Genomic DNA, 23229 nt, shown 5'->3' with positions numbered 1-23229 from the left:
GAGGGGGAGGTGGCGTGTCTGTCCTGCCCGCCGGTTTCGTCGCGCCTTTTAGACGCTGCCTCCTCGGAGGGGTTTTCGGCTGCCTCCCGAGCTGGCCCCTGCGGCGGGCCCGGCGCCGGCGGACGAGCCGCGGCGCCCTGACCTGCCCGGTTCTGGCCGGCGGCCGCTGAGTTGCTGCTTGAAGCATCCAGCAGCTTTGCTGCACTTTCCTCGAGCGCTTGGCAGCGCGTCCCTGCTCACAGACACCGTCTCCTTCAGTGGGAGCCGTCCAGGCTCGGGAAACAACGTTAAATTAAATTATATATTAAAAAAAAAAAAAAAAAAAAGTATCCCCAAATTCTTTCAGGTTGGGCATTTTTATCGCAAATAATATTTAAAAATTATTAAAAATCACACCAGGAGATGCGAGATGGTGACTATGGATTCGAGGAGACTGAGACTAGGGCAACCAGCTCCCGTGCCAGACCCGGAGCGCGCCCGAGGGGTCAGAGCAAACAGCGCCCGTGCGAGCTTTCACGCCCGTGAGCCGGTGCGCAAGGGTTAGCGCCGCGGCACGTCGCAGCTCTGCCCGGCTTCCAGCAGTCACCGTGCAAGGGGCAGCAGGAGAAAAGTTAGTCTAGAGGCGAATACTGCAGCCACCCGCTTGGCTTAGCTGCAGACTTCTTGGTGGCTCGGGAGGGGAAAAGGCTGCATGAAAAGCCAAGGAGGTGACAAAAAAAAAAAAAAAAGAAAAAAAAAAAAACATTATTTCACGTCAATATTAGGTTAGTGAAATAGAAGAGACTGAAACAAACCAAAAAAGGGGACGCTTTATTGCAACTGCGATACAACGGTTAAGCCGTCACGTTCACAATTAAACCAAATTGCGCAGCGGCGCGGCGGCCGCGCGGGAGCGTGACTCTCGGACGCGCCTCGGCAGGGCAGAGCGCCCCGCGGGCCGGGGGCCGGCGGCAGCCGCGGCGCTCGGGCCCTTTCTGCATGCAGGACGTGCGGTGCGGAGTGTCTACGAATTAATGCAAGTATTTGGGTTACGCTGACATTTATAACTTACAGATAACACAGGTATTAGATAAATTAGGAATTAGATGGCAACACGATATTAGTTAATATTTATATATATATATATATATAACATAGTAAGATACAGCTTATATATACCTCTCTATACATGGTGTCAGTATATACATCCTATATGTATGCACTACATATAGTATATATTAGAGCTATAGTTCACATTCATACCTATAAAATGTAAAATGTATGTGCATATTCTATATATTAAATATTAAACATGTAAATATATATTAGAGTTAACATTAATAGTTATAAATTACATACATATTTTAGAGATGTAAATAAGATACCTCTGGTTACATGTAGTTACAGCTATATAGATATATATGTATCTGATGTAACTATTAATTCAAGCAGTATAATATAGCTGTCTATATTTCTATAGACATAGATATCTACGTAGAGAGGAATAGAAGATATATAGATATGTATATCATATAGTAGGTAGAGAGTAGATATCTGTATCTATTTAGTATTTTCAGCATCTATATCTCTATATAGATATATCTATATAGCTATTATACCTCTATATATTTTTCTATATTTATTTAGTTTGCATATATATATATATATATATATATATATATATATATATAAACTGCTTGTGTTTCCTCTATAAGATGTACCTTAAAATGATACATTTAATATAATTTACCGTAATAGCCAGTCTCCGCCACGCTGCCCGGCTAGAGCTGCACAAGGCATCCCTCTGCTGGCGGAGGCTCCGGCCGGGGCCCGGCACCGGCGCCGGCTCTGGCGCCGCTCGCCCCAGCCCGCGGCCGGCCTTCGGGAAGACCCTGCGCCGCCGGGGAAACCCCGCGCGGAGGCCGAGGACTCCCGCGCCGCGGGGCGACGCTGGGGAGGCTTGGTGGCCGCTTCTTCACCTGCCTCCCGGGGAACACTTGGAGTTCCCCGGGAATGTTAGATCTCAGCAGTGTCGCACTCAGTGCCCTCGGCTTTAAGACTTAGAAGTGAGTTTGCTTTTCCCTGTGTAACTTCGTGGAAGGGTTTAGCCATTCCTGCTGCATCTGGTAGCTGAAATCTGCCTTAAGGTTCGGAGAAGCCGGATGGCTTCGGTTTCCCCTCCATGTCTCCTCTGCAGCAGACTAGCAGGCAGCACGAAGCTATAGACAGGGACCTGACACCGTCCCTGCGAGAAGTCCCGTTACGTTGACGGCAGTGCTCCTCCTGCAGTCACCACTTACTGCATCTGCTTGTGCCAACGCGGCCAGAGTTCACGTTCGCTACAGAAAAGCTCCTGGAACAGGTCCAGGCACACGTGGACAAGCCAGCAGCAAAACAGCATTGGCTTTTCTCCCCACCCCAGTATTTCCAGGTGGCAAATCCCAGTGAAAAATGGCCATGAATTGTCCTTCCCAAGCCCTCCGCCCAGAACCACTTGCTGTTCTCAGGACGGCGAGATGGGAGACAGGCTGTGGGACGGCCTCTGGAAGTGTGCCGTTCCACAACATAATAACCTGGCTCTTCCTGAGCTACAACATCCAGCTTCTCTTCCTTGCTAGGTGAGCAGGGACAGTGAGAAGCCGTTTTCACTCTGAACATTGAAAATTAATTTTGCAGGTGGACTGGGGAGAGAGAAGCGAAGTCACTGAAGGAATGATTATTCCTCCACCCTCATCTGCACGGTTCCTCAACCTGTATTTTGCCACAGCCTTTCTCTCTCTCCCACCCAGCAACAGGACCATTCCTCCATGGAAGAACACTCTGAAGGCAGGAGTAGGACAATATGAAAGGTTATAGGGTTGAAGCAGTGAGAGGGAGGAACTAAGCTATACAGAGTTTTGCAGGCCAAAACAAAGATCTCAAATGTAATACAAACATTGGAATGAAGTTAGCCACCCCAGTGCTCCAGCTTGTTTGGATTTTTAAAGATATTTGGAGGTCAAGCAGTTTTTAAATATGGGGATACAGATACCAAAGGACTTCTTCCTACAGGGCTGAGGTCAGCGAGCTGGCATAGAGTTTCTGGTATAGAAAGTATGGGAAGTGCTTCTTCAGTGGAGACATTGAAATAAAAGTCAAGGCCTATGAATTACACGACGGAATTTCAGTTTGAACTGGTCAAGTAATTGTATGGTTCCAGAACAAGACAAACCACAGAGCTCAAAATGAAATCTAAGAGAAAAAGCTCTACATGTGGAGCCTGAAGCTGGAGAAGGGCTGAGATCTAACCTGTCCCTTAGGGAACCCTGCAAATCTTTCCTTTATACCCCAGCGAGATCAGCACTCACAGCGCTGCCAAGCATCGGCCCAACTGCGATACAGCTACCTGCCTCCAGCACACCTAAGCCAGTGGGCCCCGAAGGCTTCCAGACCCCGCAGCAGCTTTCCACCCCTTCTTTTGGTTCTGCATCATCATGCCTCTCTCAAGGAATGGCTACGACTTCCTACACAAGGAATGGAGTTGAGGTGAGGGAAGTGCTGATAACAAACATAGTGTCCCACACCCTAAAAAAAATTTCCTTGCCACTCAAGTAAGCGTTTGCACGTAGATCAGATACTGATTTTAAGATGAAGCTTTTAGCCATCTGTGAGAGCTTACGAAAGCCACAGCACAGAGCATGGCATGTTTCTTGGGATTCGCAGCCCTGAAGGCAAACCACCAGGCCCTAGTACTGATGGGGACCCATAAAAGTCAGAGCTACTACTTGAAAGACAACTTAGGGGCAACTGTTTTCGTATCCCATATTGTAAATTCTTCTGAGAACTTAACTTGATACCATCCTAGTTCTTTTTCCATCCAGCCTCAAGGGAAGATGCAGACAAACGAACTAAAATCCTATCACAGCCATCAAAATTTACTCCAATACATTCCCACCATAAGAAGAACAAACCCAAGGAGTGATGATCAAGCACAAAATTATCACTTCATGCATTTTATTGAGTCTATTTAAATTTGCATTATGACATCTTACACAGGGAACAAACTCCTCTTAAACGTTAGCTATCGAGTCTGGTCAAACTGCTGTTGATGACCTCAGAGTACCATTTTGTACTAAACAAGTTCAGTATAAACAGATGTAAAGCACTGCACAAAAGGAAAAAAAAAAAAGAGATAAAACAATTTAAATAGTTTGTTTCTCCCGTAAGAAAAAAAAAGAAGATATATCAGAAAGAGGTTGGGAAACCTTGGTATAACAGATGCAAACTTCTTTTTTTCTTAAAAAATAAAGCACAACACAACTTAAGCGTACTTTGGGTAAGTTATCACTGCTTCTGTCTCTTCACTCTCCTTCTTCCCTTCTTAGTCTAGGATAAATAAACAAAAAGCCTAGTGCCTGTAAAGATCTGAAATACTTCTGAATTTGTTACAAATTCCCTTAACATGGCTCCAAGCCAGCCTCCATGGAAAGCCAGAGGAGCAGGCAGCCGTTTCTGTAGCAAGTACACCCTTGGTGAAGCAAGACCCCAGGGCAGGGGCAGGGACCAACGGAGAGAAAATCAAGACATCTGAGAGTTATACAAACGGGCACATTTCAGTAATGAAGAGGATCTCAAGTTAAAGATAAGGCTGTGCCTTAAGCCAACTGGACAAACCTGTGCCTTGCAGCGTGATGACTAAGACCACGCTCGGAGATTCAGAAAACACCTCATCACGCTGCCAGCGGTTAGAGATCAACGCTCAGCCTCAGCCGCGCTTCTCTTCTCCTAGACCTGCGTTACTACGGCACCACTTTGAATCTCCCCGTTGTGCAGACAACCGCTTGGAGATAAACATCCACCGCAATTACACCAGGGAAACGGTCCTTCGGACTCCACGCATTTGCATAATCCAGCTAACTGCCGGGAAACGGGAATGACAGTCATTACGGCCCATTGTGTCCGCATCAGTCGGAAATACAGTAGTTTGCAGGTTGACACAATGGACAATTATGGCTGCTTCAAAATGAGTGCGGTATCACGTTAGTGCAGCTGCTACGCGCGCACATTAATACTTCCTACAAACAGTCTCTAAACTTTTAATGAGTAATTTCTATGCATGCAGTAGCTACACTAGTCAAATCATTTTGAAAACAAATCAATTAACTGCCTACAAGTTCTTTATAAAAAACCCTACTTAAGTAACAAAATAGTGCATGTAAAAGGGAAGTCTAACAAACCTCAGGAATTACTCTTCAGAGTCTTTTAATGATAAAGACCTAATTAAAAAAAAAAGGCACCCTCAAATCTTTATGGGTTTACAATTCAAGATAAACTGTCCGCTGCACTCTTAAGCAAAAAATGGTGTGCATTCTTCCAGGTTTTGGCCTCACAACTGCTTTAATACCCATGTATGGAGGTCCTGCAGACACAGACCAGTCCTGCAAGAACAGAATTAAGCTCACGCGCGGATAGATATTCACAACATGAGCTCATGGGTTTGCCATTAAAAACCCACCACAACAACTCGAGTTGAGAAGGCAGTAACAAGGGAACTCTTTCAAAGTATTTTTTTAAAAAAAGCAAATTCAATGGAAAAAAAAAAAAAAAAAACAACACATTTTGCTCTAAGAGACAGGACGCAGATTTATCCGGGCTTTGAGGGCAGGGTAAGAGAGGCTCCCACAAGGTGGCACTACGAACTTGTTCAGTTAACGCAACAAGGCTGCCTCTGCCTTGCTCTCATTTCTGCACAACCAGGCACTGGAAAATTACAAAAAATAACTATTTCAACTGTTCAGATGGCAATAAGCTGAGTAAAGCGGCTGCATCCCACCTGTAATAGCAATGCCAAAACAAGCAAGTTTGAATTTAGGGAAGTTGCAAGCGCAAATGCTCAATACCAAAATGATTCGTAAACCGGGCTAATTGTGAACCTTGCTAATATCAGCCTATTACATTTTGTTAGCAACTAAGGTGTTAACACTGCCTTTTCCCAACTCCAAAGTAACTTAAAGGAAGCAAAATTACCTCTAGACACGAGGGCATAAGGCAGCAGCGCTTGAGAGCTCCCGGCGCCAGCCCTCAGGCCCACGACTTGGACACGGAATCTGCGCTTTGCGCGCAGCCCGCTGCGAAGGCGCCCGAGCGCGCCGCGGGGCGCACCGCGGGGCGCCGCCGCCAGGCGCCTCGGCCGCCCGGGCGGACCCGCGCCACAGCGGCGAGCTCGCTTCCGCCCCCGCGGCTCGGAGCGGGGCGCGCGGCCCCGGCGCCCGCAGCACGCTCCGCGCCCGCGCGGGCACGCGGCACAGCGCGAACGTTCGCGGGCTTCTTAACTGAGGTTAAATTATTTGTTCTTGGTACCATTTGGGAAACCTCCAACATTTTATTTAGTTGTTGCTATTGTTACATAAAGATAAAATGTTAAGGCATGCCACTATTAAGCTATAACAAAACCGTAAAGTTGATTCTACCAAAGTGTACAGTTATTGGAAACTCAGAACATTAAAAAGAAAGCTATGCCGAATGACACGTTATCACAGCCGTGCTTCACATTAATTAGCACTAGTGGGCTCCTTTCTTTCTGGTCACCATCCTTAGTTCTCAGAGATGTATTCCAGATTTTCAAAATCCAAAACAACCATGTAGAGAGGTTTCGGGGTTCCCCCCCCCCCTTTCTACTCTCCAGTAAGCCAGTAAAGTTACTGGAAGCTGCAGCTGGTAGCATGTATTTGCTATGTGTATGCTACTGGAAGTAATTCAAAAGTGTTATTTTGTTGAGGAAGTTTTGGCATAAAGTACCTTTATCTACATTCATGAAAGTCCAGCACCTGAAATTAATAGCTAACTTCCAATTTTACAGTGATGCATATCAGAGGGAAAAGTTTAAGAGCATAAGCTTATTTATTCTTCCGCTTTAAAAAGAATATATATTATTACATATATTTATTCCCTCTGCCACGATGGTGTGTCCCACCAGGAGGAAAGTGAGCTCAATAGCCAGTCAGGGTTTCCCACTGAACCAACCACCACAAAATGCACAAGTAGAAAAAAAATTTGGGACATGGTGGAATCCGTAACTAGCATGAGAAGTTAAAATGGCTTAGAGCTGAGACTATATTTTATGCAATCACCACTATAAAACACTGAAAATGTGTTTTATTTAGAGAGAAGGAAAGAAAAAAAAAAAGATAGGCCAGCTTTGGTTTTCTGTCATCTGAGGAGCAAGCAACATTTCCCATATAGCCAGCAAGAGCAGTTCATATCCCTTCATAACTACTGCCCTGAAGTTGAAATAAATAACTGCTTTCTCTGCTGCACACATTAGCTGGGGACGGGGAGGAAGAAAAAAAATGAAGTAATCACTATAGAGTAAAATAGAAAGAACAGCTAATTGAGGGGGTGAAGGGAAGCTTTCCCTTGACACTGTTGAGGTAAACTTTCCAAATCTCAATTTAATATGCCACATACTTACTTTAAATGGAAAATTTAACTGGTTTTAATCTGTCCAACAGGAATATAAAGAGCTTTTTTTTTTTTTAATGTGTTGCCAATTGCCAGAATTGTAACATTTTAAGTGTACTACAGCAATCAATTAGAAATTTCAATTTTAACTTAGCACTTTAATTATTAATCTGCTTTTCAGTTAATGCTTAAAGTTATTCTTCTGTGGCACTTTAGTCACAGGCTAGTAACGCTGGATATCAGCACATCCACTAAACAGATCCAGAGTTTACCGATACTGTTGAAGCTGGTGGAGAATAAAAGAGAAAAAAATCTGTCAGCATTTGTCTGCTGAAGAGTTGCACGGAATTGCCTCAAAAACTAAAATAATATTTGATACAAAAAGCTGGGTACAAGCCTCACTGAATGAACTGGTACATACCCATTTGTATTATTACACATTAGTAACCATACAAAGAAATAACCAGTCATTAGAAAGTTTCTAATTTTTATCATCTTTTTTGGTGGCATTACTGAGCCAAAACACTGCAATTATAACATTCAATTTCCATTTTTTATGCAATTAAGATGTCTAATTCAACTGTCCTTATATTACAGCAGCTGTTCACATAAATAGTACAGATATGCACTGCTCTTGACAGGTACACAGTTACAAAAGCAGCTCTCTTGTATTTTGCTCTGTGTGGTGGGTTTTGTATGAAAAGCATTCTCGATTTCTAAGCATGGTACAATTTTAATTCTTAATGCATTAGTACAACAGTGCATTGGAAAAGTACTGAGCTTCTACAAAAAAGCTTTACAATTTTAAAACAGATTCTTTTTTATTTAAACAAGCATAGGCAATTCTTATATTTCCACAACAAGATAAATATCCCAATTAAGCTAACAGCTCATCCTACAGCGTGCCATAGTGATGGGGAAAGGGCTAACATTAGTGTTATTTACACAGACATGTCCAATATTAACCCAGTATGAAAACTAAAAGTAAGTTCAAGTGTGCAAGCAAGTTCATATTATTTTTCAGTCGGGTAGTTGGATCTCTTGCAAAAAATCCTTTACGACTCACGTACATTTAGCCGGGATGACTTCTCAGAAGAATTCCTCCTAAGTACAATCTTGAGGACAATATGCTTATTGGCCTGGGGGCCAGGGGAAGAACTTAAGAGTCTTCGTAATCAAAAAATATTTTTAAATGGGCAGATGTCTTTGGACAAGTGATATTTATCACAAACTGACTAGACCTTGAAAACCCTAATTAAAGAAATGCTCCAATTTTAAAAGCTTTAATTCAGAAAAGGCTTTCATGAGGGAAGATTCACTCCAAGTCATTACTATACATTTAGGTACCACTCAAAAAGTGGCCATAAAGGAAGTGACTTCTTTGCCCATCACTATTACACTAGCTGCTTGGCCAGGAATTCAGATCTCCTTTAGACAACACTCTCTCTGTTACCGGAAGCTAAGACTGCTCTGCGACAAATGGGACAAGTGGAATTTTCTGATAACCAGCGGTCAATGCAGTGGACATGGTACTCATGGGAACAAGGCAGTTTACGAAGCTTGTTGCCTTCCGTGTATTCTGTAATACACACACTACAGGTTTTCAGAGCATCGCTCTCACCAAAATTCCTCATTGCTAGGTTGTCAATTTGTTCTTTGGTGAGTCCTCTTGGTTGGTCATCGTCATCTTCGTTTAATAAGAAAAACTGTGCCAGGCTAAGGAATGGTAGAGAACCACTTTCTTCAAAGGTGACCGATCCCCTAGTATTCCGACCTTCTCTTCTAGCACTGGATGTCGAACCGCCTTCGTTACCACCTTCGTACACCTCCCCTGAGCTAGCATCTGTACTTTCATTGCTTGAACTTCCACCACCACCACCCCCCTGTGGCTCAGAAGCATCCACATTCTGATTCGGAGTGGGGCCACTAGGATCTGCATCGCTATCACTGTACATGAAGTAACTTAGCTCTCCAAAGCCTGTCATTATCTGCCTTAGCATAGTCTGAATAGCAACTGATGTCGTCTCGCTCAAGCCCGTGTTTAAGATTCTACGAATAGGAATCCTAATGGTACTGACATAAGTTCTCACTCCAGCCCGTTCTGAACGTGAAAACGTACGCCTAAACCCTCCCCGTTCACTTTCGTAAGTGACTGTGTTGTTAGGTGTCTGGGATCTGGACCGAGTTCTGTTGGCTATACTGTCTCTTTGTCGATATTCTCCTGGACGAACTCTTCTCACTTGAAGATCAAGCACTATAGTAGGAGGCCTCTGCCCAGGAGTTGCAGATTCACTGCTGCCATTAGTTTCTGAAGAACCTGCTGCTTGAGGAACAGGTCTTGTTTCAGGGGCTGAAAACAGAACTGCATTTTCACTTGGCATCTCAGTCCCCACTGTATGCTGCCTTAAGGTCACATGCTGCCTAGTTCTAGAACTTCCCTCAGCTTCATTTACCAAGGAATGGTCAAGTGTTTGAGATGATGTATTGTGATGAGCCCTGCGAGGAGTCTCACTCACTGGATTAATAGGTGACCTACTTCTATCAGTCCTAGCCCGTGTTCTCCGCTGTTCTGGGCTCCTACTTCTCGCTCTCCTCTGCCCTCTAGGAGGAGAGGCTTCCTCAGTTGTCAGCTCCTCTGAAGTGCTCCTTTCTGATCCAGGCTGCCTTACGGATGGTGATTCAGACCTTGGAATTTCAGAGTCACTTTGGCTGTTCTCCAAATCCTCCCCACTGGAAGGCTCTACAGATGGCTCATTCTCAGTTTCTGGATTTGTGTTCCCATTATTACGGTTGACATTTATTTCCAAACTGAATCTGAAGTCACCACTGTTTGGGTTAGTCCGGCTCACTGCTCTCCAAGATTGGTTTCCTCGTTGCCCACTTCGTGTTGTATTTCCAGTCTGTCGGACTGAATTAAGCCAGTCTATTATAGAATCTCCATTTGAAACATCTTCTGCGGACTCTGCACCTGTGAAAAAGACAGGGAACTACCAAAATTAGAGTACTGAGCTAATTTTGGAGTGCTCTTTTCCAAGAATATAATTGCTTATTTTAACAAGTGACAGTTTAAAAGAGCTTAATCCTATCATGCACTATTGTGGTTTCACATGTAACATCAACTCTCATCTGCTAGAGCTCTTTTACAGGAGCAGGAGTGGACATTTTCCTAACAGGTATGGAGAGGCTGTAGTGGTCACACAGCAAACAAGTCACCAAAATAACACGTATTACTTAGCATAGGTAAATGGAAAGTCAACCGGGTATCAAGAAACAGCACACATCAGATTGCTTAATTGTTTGGAAAGAAAAACACAATATTGCCAATCCAGTGACTGCTACATAGAGAACTGACTCTGCTCTGATCCTTCACTTGAAGCACAGCTTCATAGCAAACCCATCTCACCGAAAAATAAACCCCAGTGACAAGCTCCAGGAGTCCTCCACCAACATCTTTAGAGGGGAGATAATGTAAGCAATACAGCATATTTGAAACAGAAGAATGAAAAACAAAACAAAAAACAATTGCCAAAAGCATCCCAGAAGGGAACAGACAAGAAAGCAATCTAAACAGAAATAAAAAAACCTAGAATAAACTTTTTCTTGATGTAAGTAACAGACGCGTTATGGGTGAAATCTGTCCCAAACTGATCTCAGCAGCAGATATCAGACATAACGTTCACTTAGTTTTGAAACAAAGCTCACCTTGCACCTGCCTAGGCTTAACTTGTTCCACTCCTGCACTCAAGTTAAGGTCCGTATGGGGTGCTAAAGTTAAGAGTTTTCACAAATACTGTATATACCTCTATTCTCATCACTGTTTTGCTGTGGTGGACCTTCTTTAACTTGGTGTAGCCTTCTCAGCAACTCTTCTTCAGTAATTTCACCTTTGAAAACAAGCAAAGTTTTCCAAAAATATTTCCAAATCATGTATGTGGCAAGCATTATCCATAGCTTAAGAGCATACTTCAAAAGCTTTGATACAAGCAACTGCTTATTTTGCTTTCTTTTTTCCCCTAATTAAATCCTACCAAAATGAGATCGCCACAGGTTGCTAAAGAGTTCAGACACTCGTAACACCATTGTCTCAAGTGTCTTTTGCTGAAGTTGAAGGATCTAACAGTTACAACTTATTCAGAATACTAAAGTGCTTTATGGGTTCTATGACCTCTACAATTCAATTTTCCTCACTCTCTGCCAGTTAAATAGCTAAGAAAAGAAAAATAATCAAAATAACACCTTCAAAGCCTGAAAAAGGTTTATATTAGTTGAAGTCACATTTCAAATTGAAACTGGTTTGAATTAAGCATAATCTTATAAAGAATCAACTTAAAGCAAGCAAAAGCTAACACAGAAATGCCCATGCGGCATGTTGCATCAGATTAATTATTCTGGTTTTATACTGTTAGGTGACTAGCACAAGCCTTTCATCCAGGGAGGCCTAAGTGAGATTTAGCTTTTCAATCAAAAAATGTCTAAGAGTCCATAAATAGGTAAACTCTGAATGTTCCCATCCAGCTGTGAGAACACCAGACTTCCGTATCTGATAAGTCCGTATCACCCTAACCACCTCTCTGTTAATCAATGCCCCCCTCAAATTATTCAAATCCACAAAGCTACTTCCTACCATGGAAGACAATTGCAAGAAGAAAACCAAATGGTGAAAAAGATTCAAGAAAAGAGCAAAAGGACACACATCATCTACAAGCAGTTCTAGTAAGGTCGACATACATGAGCATTACCTACCTGGCGTTCCTAGCAAATTGTTATCTCTCATAAGCCTGTAGTCCTCTTCACTCAGGTTGTTTACGAACTGATAGAAAGCTTCTTCTCGATCTAATCGATCTAGCTGACTTTGACGTTGTGCTTCTGATTGATCAAGATTTCCTTTATCACTAGATTCTGAGCTTTCCATCTTGCTTAGGAATGGAAGAGGATCTAAAAAGGAGAAAACAAATCCGTCAGCCAGTGTAATGAAATTTAGCATGATATTTAGGCAAGTTTAAACCGCACTACACTCTTCACTGTTAGCCTTAAATCCTGAAAGAATTTTAGTTAGCTGAAGTTTCAGTGAAGATTAGCTGCATAATCATAAATGAAATCACTCTCGAAAAGGCAGGAACTCTTCAAGAAGCACAAACTAAAACTACAGCCACAATTATCCAATGCTCAAAGCAGCAAGCAGGACCACAAGGAACAGCATCAACCATAACCTTTAATCGATCTTTACGTACACAGTTGACTAGTTGTCTACGACTACCCCTCCTTTTTAGCATAAAATACTCCCAAACCATAACTGCCTAACAACTCACAAAACACACTTAATGGTGCCATATAACAATGTAGTACAAGGCACAAGCCATCCTTGATTATGCTCTGTTACTCTAAAAGACAAGAGTACAGAACTAAAATTTCAGCGCTTCTTCCTTCCTTCACCACAGGGAAGAAAGCAGGACTCAGTGTAGCTTTACAGCCAATTAAGAGAAACACTTCATTGCCAACTTCCACATTAATTTTAATAAAGTGGGTTATGAGGAATTCAAACATGGAAGTCTGAAGATGCTCGGGAACGCTGATATGCAGGAAAGAGATACTATTTCCCTCAAAAAAGGATTACTGATGGTGACGACCAACAGATTTCCAGGACAAAAATCCACCGTGTACACCAGGCATTATTTCTGCTGTAAAGACGTATTTTTTGTATTTTGTATTTTTTCAATATAGCCTTCTCGTACTCTTTCATCTGGACAAGATCTTTCACAGTGTCTCTGGACACCAATGAATGCAATGTCTGCATTTGATCAATATTAAAACAAAAGGAATGCAAATGCTGGAAACATTCTAGCACTAGCTGCCCCATGCAAACGTATCAAAGGAAGTCAAAATAATAACCAGCTTCCTTAATAATAACGCCTCTCCATTCACAACATCAAAAATTTTCCTGTATAACTGGTAGAATCTAGCTACTCAGAAAGGTGATTAACAAGCTAATCCTCTGCATGCTAAAAAGCTCTGCAATAATATTCCCCATCAGAAAACATTCCTTTCATTTAAATCTTACTTCATGTGACATGAAAATACTGGAAGAAAAAACCTTTTCTGCTTTTCACTGGAAAATTTCCAACTCTTAGACATCTGTCTAGTGCAAAAAGCATCTTTTTCTGGTTTGTCAGCACAGCTGTCACATCAAGATTGCCCACAGTTTACATTAGTGCTTCTCCAAAGAAGAGAAGCACTGCATGATCTCCAAGGATAGGGTTTTTTTTCAGCTGTTGTTGTGAAGATTAAAGTGCACAGACAACCTGAGTGTGTAACAGCAGGAAATTCCGTAAGATACAACATTCCACTATTGCAGATTGTAGATTATAAAGTAAGTACTCCAATTTGCTTTGTCTCTACTTCTGAAGTAGCAAAACGTGTTTTTAAGTTAGTCATATTAAGGCACAAATCACTTGTTGACACGCAGTAATACAGCCATGGAAGGCTACTGGTATGACTTGGCTCTGTGAATTTCTGCCATTTTGCCAAACAAATTAAACTTAATTTTTATCCATCAGGAAGAAGCAACCATCGCTGAGGCTGTTTCAGACGGAAACTTAACAGCCCTCTCTGCATTGCTAAACCTCCGGAGCAATCTAAAGACTGCACGTCCTGTTTAAAGACCTGTGTGCGCTGTTAAATACACTGATAAATGAGCCCATTTACCCTGGCTGTTACACAATACTTTCAGTAGGGTATGTACGACTTGGACTGGACTCAGTTATGAAATCTGTGTGGACTTCAAATCTCAGACACTTCTAATGAGAGTTTAGCTTGCACTGAAATGCAAACAACTTTTTACAAGCTTTCTGTAGCAAAATTATGACCCCAAGTAACTTAACATAAAGACATATTTGTTCTAACAAAGACATCAGAAATAAAGACTGCTACTTTTGCAAGGAAAACCCTGAATAAAGCCTCAAGTACAATGACACATTTGCATCCAGAATAAAATCTAGAAAGATGCATTAGTTCTTTGGGGATACGCAACACAATTTTGTAATCTGCATTACCTTTCTGTGAGGCTGACCCCAATGAAGCAGGGAACAAAGGCACTCCAAAATTTTCAGTACACTTAATAAAATCAAGGCAGGTAATAAGATACTAAATGGCAGGTGCAGCAAGAGGTTTTGTTTTCTTTTAAACTCACTAAATATCAGGATGGCTACAATTTTGAGAAAAATATTTTACAAATAGAATGCCTTCATAAAGATGGCAACATTAACATGCTCGTAAGCATTAGACTAATTCTACAACAGGTTTAAAAAGAAAAGAGAGAACAGCCTTAAGCACACAAAACATACAATTTGTTTACTGCTTATGCTTGGAAGTTTTCCTTTCAACTGTAAATGCCAGTGCTGGCAGGTGCCTTGGCTCCACTCCGCCTATCTGATACAAAGGCATGTGGCCCTTCCAATTCAGAAGATGAAAGAGAAACTGCTCATGGTCAGAGACAAAGGGCGGGTATCAAAACAAGGGAAACGAGGAGAAACAATCTCTCATTTGCCAATAGATTAATGTATTCTTCCACAGGCGATCATTTAGGAAATGCCAAGAGTAAGTTAAAGACACAGCCTCACTCGTTTCCAGGTTTGCTGCCCCCCCCTTTTGATCGCCTCTGTTCTTGCCTCTTAAGCCATAAAATCAGCTGCTGGTCAAGATTACAAAGATATTATAACTAAGAAAGCCTCAAGGTGGGATCTTAAATTAAGAATTTCACCTACATCAGGACTGCTTCTACTACTGACTCGAACTCACTGTACTTCCTGTTGTATTTTCCTACAGCAAGTTACAAGGAGTACACATTACACTAACCCCCGGTACTCCAATTTCAAATTGTTTAGCTACTTCAAAGCCATACAAATGCTATGAGTCTATACAGGACATTCACTTTGAGCAAAATACAGGAATAAATAGCAAACCAACACACTTTCCCTACCTTACCTCATGACAAATGGGACAACACTCTTCAAATTACAGTTCTGATATTATAAACTACACATGGAAATTAAGAAAGAAGCAGAAACCTTTGGATAGAAACCTCTCTCTTCACTGTCCACCTTCTTATTTTAAGCTTCACACCTTAAGGTCACCTCCCACACCACCACAGAGTTTTTATTACTAGAGAGAGTGTACAGAATATTAAGAGTACTATTATCTCATCATGACGCCATAGATCTCCCCTGGCTGTGCAACGGGATTTCAGTGGCGCACCGCTGCACCACCACACTCCTACTTCCACACAGTAGAGTGCCACGAAAATAGCTCGAGAATTTGCCCCTCGTTTTAAGATTCTGCTCTCAGATCATACACTGCAGAAAATTAAGGCTGGCTTAAGAAAGCTGACTGCTGTAACACTGGGAATCCTGATGAGGGAAAGCCAGCAGGTATACTGTTAAGTTACAGAAGAATAACTGACAATTATCAAATAAGCAAGTATACTCCCACTCTCTTCCTTCCAGTGGCATAGTTCAACTCAAAGATTTGTTCTCCTCCAAATTAAAAAGACTTAGAATTCCTTTCTTTTGCGTCATCCCTTGTCAGCACTGGGTTGACAAAGCTAGAGAAAGTCAAATCTATGAGCAGAAAGTTCAGACCTGTTAACTATTGTCAGCTTCAGCCAAGCTATCTGGAAAAAAATCTCTTTATGGGGAAAAAGATGATCACCTAAAGCTTGCACCAAACAAGAGCTTTGCTAGAATAAGCCATATTCTCAAAGAAAAGACAAAACCATACACGCACAAGAAGGAAAGGAAATAGTCTTCAGCAGCTGAATAGCCAGACACGTTAACTGCAGTGAATATTTAATTGGTGTTCCCATCCTCTGACAAGTCAGCAAAGTACCTTCGCTGCATTTATGCTCCACCAGACTTGGAGACTCCACAGCACAAATGACTGGCTGTCTCGCCACCGCTGCTGCAGACTGCAGTATGAAAAACAGTAAGCCCACAACAGGTATCATTTGGTATGTTATTTTTTCAAGAGAAGGTAGCATTATGCTCCCTTGGATGTAAGCAATTTAAAAATACTAGATATTCCCTCAATACTGCAGTTATCATTCCTTTCATACTCAATACAAGAGGTTTTACATTTTCCCATAAATAAAGGTGTGTATAAGTTAAAGCAACCCATCAGGAATTTACTGCTGTTCCGAAAACTCAACTGGACAGACAGCCGTGGTAAAATACTTGCGCTGTCCATTTGTCTTCAACAGTAACAGTGTACATCTCCATACCAATTACCATTTAGGGAGTAAAAAATTTTTCTCATAAGTTTTTCTCAGAGTAAGTAGTAGTGTACCAAATGAGTCAGTGACAATTCACTAGATCCTCCTCCTCAAAAAAAAAAAAAAAAAAAAAAAACATATTAAATATGTCCTGATAGCATTTATCTGTGTTGAATGCCAAGGCACTACCTTAGTCTGCACTCCTGTTTCGTTTAATTTAAATAAAATTCATGTAAAATAATTAGAATCCCCATTAAATCAACTAGATAAAACTTAGAAGATATGACAAACTCAAAAGTCGCTCTTTGCCACAGCTAGAAGAAAACACAATACCTTAAAATCATAATCTTCATTAGATGTATAAGGCAAGTCTCAAAAATTTTAATAGGAGAAAGGCACTTAGTTAACTCACAGAAGTAACTCATGAGCCGGATGGGCAACAAAAAACTCCTCGTGAAAAATGACCCCGTCCAAGTGTTACTAGTATTTCAATGCTACATGAAAATCTGCTGTGCCTTGTACATTAGGAATGTTTCCTGAATTACCTCACATCCCAGCAACATAATTAATACTTCTGTATATACACAAGAAGGACGGCAATATGAGTAAGCGTTTCGTAGATGTGCTGAGCAGAGGGCTAATTATTTCTCAGTTATGATTCATAACCTCACCTTAATTAGGTACTTCAACCGGTAGAGCACCTTGCCTACTCCCAGTCTACAGAAGTCAACAAACCCTTTGACTAAAAGGGGCAACTCCATAGTGGAAGCCATTTTTATTTCCTATTTTGGCTTGTTTCAGATAAACTGTTTTTTCCAGTTTTCACTGAATACACATCCCCATGCACCTGAAAGGTTCTACATCTACAGCAGAAGCACAACAGGTGGCCTGTTCAAAGCCCTTTCCAGGAACTCTGACTTCAGCAGCTTCTGCAACTCCATTTCTCAAATGACAAGAGCAGCAGCTAGAACTAGCAGTTATGTTACTCTGAGTTCTCTAAGCACTAACAGAATCAGCTTCACCTGCAGTATTAGTTTTCCTAGAAGAATTAAAAGGGGGAAAATAATATCCATGCTTATGAGTACTCAAAATAGCAGAAAGTAGGACATAACATGAACTATATATATATATATTTTTTCCCATCTTGCATATTGCATCATTCAAGCCTGCAACTCAAAAGCAAAGCAAAAACTGACTGGAAGGGAATCCTATCATTAACGGAGAAAAATACCTCAAGCTAGTGAAATGAAACAGACACCTACTTGTGTTATATATGGAGCTCTATTAAGCCTTTTCTTTTTTTTCCTCTTGTGCAAGTACACAAGCCTGATTTTGTGATAAGAGTGAATGCTTTGATGCTACAGGAACAATTCACTAATCTGTATTTTAGAAACTACAATAAGTAGCAACTTCTCCAGTTTTCAAAGTCGTATTACTAATTTTGGAAATATTCTTTTTCTGCTACTCTTGCTTTCTACAGATAGCCTGGCTGATGCTGATGAACAAATCTACCCTTTTACAAGATTTCATAAACTTACTGCGTTCTTGAGCGTTTAAATTTTGTGGTATGTCCTCTGCCTCAAAAAAATTTTTGAAAGTTGAAAACAAACTTTATCTTCTGTAAAGTGCTCTGTATAAACTGCTATAAGAAATTAAAAGCTAGTTTAATTGGGCATGTTAAACATGGATTAAGCTATTTCACCACCCCAGTACGTTTGAAAGCAAAGGCCATAAAAGATAACGTCATTTCAAGTATACATTTTGAACAACAGAAAGCAAATGAATGCTTTTGCAGAAAAGGTGCAAAAAATTCCAGAGAATTAAAGAAAGAAAAAAAGAAAGAAAGAAAGAAGAAGAAAAAGGAAAGCATACTTCAACAGGAAAAGTTGTTGAGACAAAAAAAAGAAACAGCAGTGGATACACCACCTACTCATGAGAAGTCAGGAAGAAGTAACAAAATCAGGCATGGAATCCTACCTGTCTCCAAGGGTCCCACAACACTTAATGACAGAAGAGCCATCTTACTCCTATAAATTCCCAATTCAATAAGAGCTAGTTAAAAAACAAAAGAAAATTCATCACAATTTTCCAAGTTTATCTTCAGTATGAAAAGGTGGAAAAATTGATGACCACCATGCAGCATTCAGATGTCTGAAGAAACAAAACTTCTGGTTAATGGAAGCGCTAAATCAATCATAACCCATGGAATTTCACTTAAAGAAAAACTCCACTCTATTACCGAATTCCATTGTCTCCATAAAACTGTTGCTACTGCAAGTAAAAGGCCAATATAACAGTAACTATCAACCCACACAGGAATTCTGATACAAGGATTTTTTTGTTGTTCATTTCTAGTACATAACAAATATAAAATTGGAGAATAAAATTAAGTAAATCTCATTTTCATTTAAAAACATCTTTCAGACTATAAGTCCGTTTCTGCTGGCTAAGACAGGCAGGCTCAAGCATTTTACTAACAAGATTACACGAACATACACCTTGCATATTGAAATTAAGACTGCTCTAAGCAAAATGTTTTTAAGTTACTGAGTTAAGAGTAAGTAAATGCCCACTGACTTTTGTTACATAGTCTATTATTAGTTGCTCTTACAAAACTGCAACTTTTCAGCCCTTGCTGAGTAAGAAGCTGAGAAAGAAGCTGAGCTTCAACAATCTGGATCAGCAAAACAAACAGAACACCCTAATGACTAACGCCTGGACAATACGCTGAAAATACTGCCTCATGTGTTTCAGATGTTCTTCACTACAGCCAGGAGTCTTTTCAAAAGCAAAATGGAGCCTCTGTGATGCTACTAGCTATCCTAGAAACCGAACAAAGATCCTGTCTCTAAGTTATTACACTGCCACACTATATTCAAGCGTGGTTTTTAATATGATGGTCTTGTGCATTTCAACATATCTCAAGTATTGAGATGTTCATGTTTTGTATCCCTTGAAAAATATGCTTTTTCAAGCTAAGGAGCTAGTCATAAAGATTGAGACTAAAAGGTAAATTGAAAGTTATCAGCTTATTCACATTTATGAACTTAGATAAATACCTAATATTCTTGTTTAGATTCAACTGTTTTAATACATGGACACCTAATACAAAAAATTAGAATACTTAGTAACATATACTAGACAACATAACTTTAAATTGGGCTTAAAGGCAATTTTTAGGCTCAGGTACACAAAGTTATGTTAAGCTACAGCCGTAAAAAAAAGTGCAACACTTCCACTGCAACTAGAAGCATCCTATCAAGATTAAGAAACTTATTTTGACAGATTCCTATGGGGAAGAGGAATACAGGAATAAGCTACTCAAGTACTTCGATGTTCGAGTGCTTTACAAGTGTCTCAAGTTAGAGACCACATTGCCCCTTCCCCTAAGAATGCAGGTATAAGAGATATATATAATGGAAGCAAAACACCTGTAATGCTGTTTTCCGCTATACCTTGGTATGTCTATGAATTTATTTACGGTATGAATGGCAATCACTGCTTACTAAAAATGTTGAGGTTGTTGTCATTTCGGGGACAAACATATAGTCAGAACTGTTGACAAAGGAACATTGCAACTATTATGCTTCTGTGGTTTGACATAACAAGAACCTCTTAATTTAATAACATGAGGCATTTTCCCCTTATCATGAGCAGGCAAGACAAAATTTCTAAAGTATAACTCTTTTTGTTCCAAAATGATAAACCTGTACAGGGAATACAATCATTTTAAGTGCCAGCTGACCACTACAACAAAACTAAGTATCATATGCCCAATTAGGACAATTAACTACGTAAGAAGCCAACTGTTTACTTTTCAAAAAGACTTGTCAAGTCACTGCAATTAAAATTCAGAGACAATTCGGTATTGGAGCTTCTTTAGCATTTTTACCATGATTTCCAACTTGAAATTAACCAGTACTGACAATCTGGATAGGGGAAATAAATCAGATGCATGACTGTACTATTTGGTAACAATCCAGTTTGAAGGCTTGTTTACTCAAACACAAGCTTCTCTGGTTAAAGACTGTGTCTTCTCAAACACTAGCGAAATGAAACTACTCAAAAAATATTGTATTTTTTGTTGTGAAACCTTTTGGTAGGCTTCTTATTCTACATAATAAGATCTAAAAAGCTTAATGAACCTCAACAATTACATACAATACAGTCAGATATTACTCCTCCATCAAAGATCATGGAAGACAAAGTAACATACATCCAAAGCTCTTGACTACAGTTTTGAACACAATAAACAGAAACTCTAAATGTCAGCAAATAGTATTAAAAAAGGGGGGAAGGTGGGACTCACACAGGAAGACAAGGTGACAGAGCAAAGATGACGTGATTAAGTGGAGAGAAATCAACAGGACAGGAATGGCAAACATTACGGCTATTATCAGGTCACAGATAAAGGGAGACAGAAGTAGGAACGCCTTTTGCTGGTCTCCCAAAATAGCGTTTCTTGTCTCAATTCATAGAGGGGTAAGCCAAAAACACGGTCCTGAAGAGCTACGAACCCTCAAGGAAACACTAAGCAGTATGGTGAGGCCCAAGGTAGCAGCTGAAATTCTTCCTCCTCCTGTCACCCCCCTCTCCAGAAGGGCCTAGTTTCGATTCCTCCTCCAGCCCAGCGGCTACCTAGAGGGTGCGGAGCCAGCGGCCCTTCCCGAGAGGGGACCGCAAGTCTCCTGCGGCTCCGCACGGGGCTCGGTCCGCTTCGGCGGGAGCCCCTGCCGCACACCGGGCCGGACACAGCAAAAGCCCCACGACGACAGGCCGGGCGCAGCCGGGGGGGCCGGCGGGCGCGGATGGCCGCGGCGCCCCGGGCACACCCGCCCGCACACCGCCATCACCGCCCCCGGCTCCATCACGGCACCCCGCTCCGCCTCTGCTGCGGGGCCCCTCGGCCTCGGCGGCCCCGCGCTCGCAAGGGCCGCCCGGCCGGGCCGGGCCGCGCCGCGCCGCCGCGGGGCCCCGCGCAGCGCCCAGCCGAGGCCGAGGGGCCCCGGCCGCCTCCCCTGGGCCTGGGCCTCTCCCTTCTCCAGGCCATTTTGAGAGTCCGCGTCCGGCCTCTGTACTCACCGCCCGCCGCCGCCCGCCGCCGCCTCAGCTCTCGCTCCGCTGCTCTGCCCGGTCCCCAGCGGGCTCGGTGCCGGCTCGCCCCGCTCCGCCCGTCCCCAGACGCTCGCAACGGCTCCCTCCCTCCCCTCTCAGGCGGCCATTTTCTGCTCCATTGTTACCAAGGAACGGGGGCCCGGAAGCGGCCGCCGACAGAGGAAGTGAAGGCGAGGGCGCACCTGCGCATGCGCCGCCTGCCCCTCGGGGGTGGCGGGGGAGCCCGCACCAACGAGAGGAGCGTGGAGGACCGCGCGGATAGAGCGGCCCCGGGGCGGAGGGCGTGCCGCCATTTTGAAGAGGGGCAAAGGCTGCGGCGCTGGGGGAGCCAGGGGCTCGGTGGCGGCGCTGCGCGGGACTCCCGGGACCTGCGCCCCGCCGCCGGCGAGGTCCCCGGGGGCCGCTTGGGAGCCCCGCGCCCCGCGAGCGGCGGTGCTGGGGGCGGAGGGGAGCGTTGTGGCGAGGGGCGGCGGCTGCCGGCGGGGCCGGTGCCGCCGCGGCCCTCGCGGCCGCTCGGGGGCTCCTGCGGCGGCAGCGTTTCCCCTTCCCTCGCGTCTGAACGGGGACGGGGGCGCTGAGCCTCTCCGTAGACGACTTCGTCGCCTGTTAAAGATAATTAAAGACAGTTCCATGGTGTGGAAAAGCTCCATATTCAGTTTTACAGTTTTAGCCTTAAATAATTAAATGCTGGGCTTCCCATAAGCTATAAACCTGTCCTGTTTTTCCTTTTGATGTATTATTATTATTAAGATTAAAATTTCTCTGCAGTGCTTCCTCTGTCATTGCAACTATACGTCCCACCTCTGCTACTTCCAGGATAAGCGCGCGTCCCTCACGACATTCTAGCAGAGGGTAAAATCGGAAGTCAATAAAACATAGCGAGAAGAAAACGGTGGCTGAAAAGAGACGAGGAGAGGAGCAGGAGAGAAGCAGCTGCGGTCTCGATTTTGAAGCCGTGGGGGCTGTCAGCGGTGGTCTAAGCTTTAGAGGGAAAGGTTACGGCTTTGCAGATGTGTCCCCAGTGGAGGGAGACAGGGATTCCCTTGGCATCTGGAAAGATCCCGTTCTGACTTAAAAATATCTCGTGGAAAGGACCTAGGGGAAGTAAAACAGAGGTGATCTCCGAGAAACTCATGTTCAGTTTGAGGCAAGATCCAGCGCACGGAGGAAAGAGATGTCTTCAGGGAGACCCGACAGACCTCTCTCTTCTCCTTTTGCCTGTTCATTAAAACAGTACTGAGATTACTGTCAAGTTTAGGGGTGGGTCACATTTGAAATACGCTGAAACGGAAATGGGAAAGAAGAAAGAGGCCCAGGTTTTAATGTAAATGAAGCGTTTTAAATGTCCACAGTTGAAATCGTTCGATCCAGATGTGAGAACTGATGCACAGGAAGGGTGTTTGCACTGGAGAACGGTGTGGTTCGTCACGGGG

The 23229-nt window shown here is 42.7% G+C and overlaps 1 protein-coding gene across 3 annotated transcripts; it reads right to left on the bottom strand.

Annotated features, from left to right (window-relative positions):
• Positions 1 to 8132: 8132 nt before the first annotated feature.
• On the bottom strand, positions 8133 to 21902 carry RLIM (ring finger protein, LIM domain interacting). Of its 3 annotated transcripts, XM_062584887.1 has the most exons (4): positions 21764 to 21901; positions 12163 to 12354; positions 11220 to 11303; positions 8133 to 10387 (listed from the first exon to the last, which is right to left on the bottom strand). In XM_062584887.1, the coding sequence occupies exons 2-4, from the start codon at positions 12329 to 12331 to the stop codon at positions 8850 to 8852; spliced, it is 1791 nt and encodes a 596-aa protein (XP_062440871.1). In that variant the 5' UTR covers positions 12332 to 12354; positions 21764 to 21901; the 3' UTR covers positions 8133 to 8849. The 3 variants fall into 3 exon arrangements, with proteins under 3 accessions (XP_062440871.1, XP_062440873.1, XP_062440874.1); XM_062584889.1 differs by lacking the exon at positions 11220 to 11303 and having other exon boundaries at positions 21764 to 21902; XM_062584890.1 differs by lacking the exon at positions 21764 to 21901 and having other exon boundaries at positions 8133 to 10406; positions 12163 to 12251.
• Between the last annotated feature and the right edge of the window lie 1327 nt (positions 21903 to 23229).

This window comes from Rhea pennata, chromosome 11, assembly GCF_028389875.1.
Source record: "Rhea pennata isolate bPtePen1 chromosome 11, bPtePen1.pri, whole genome shotgun sequence".
NCBI classification, from domain to species: Eukaryota; Metazoa; Chordata; class Aves; order Rheiformes; family Rheidae; genus Rhea; species Rhea pennata.
This window is presented reverse-complemented; position numbering and strand designations above follow the sequence as displayed.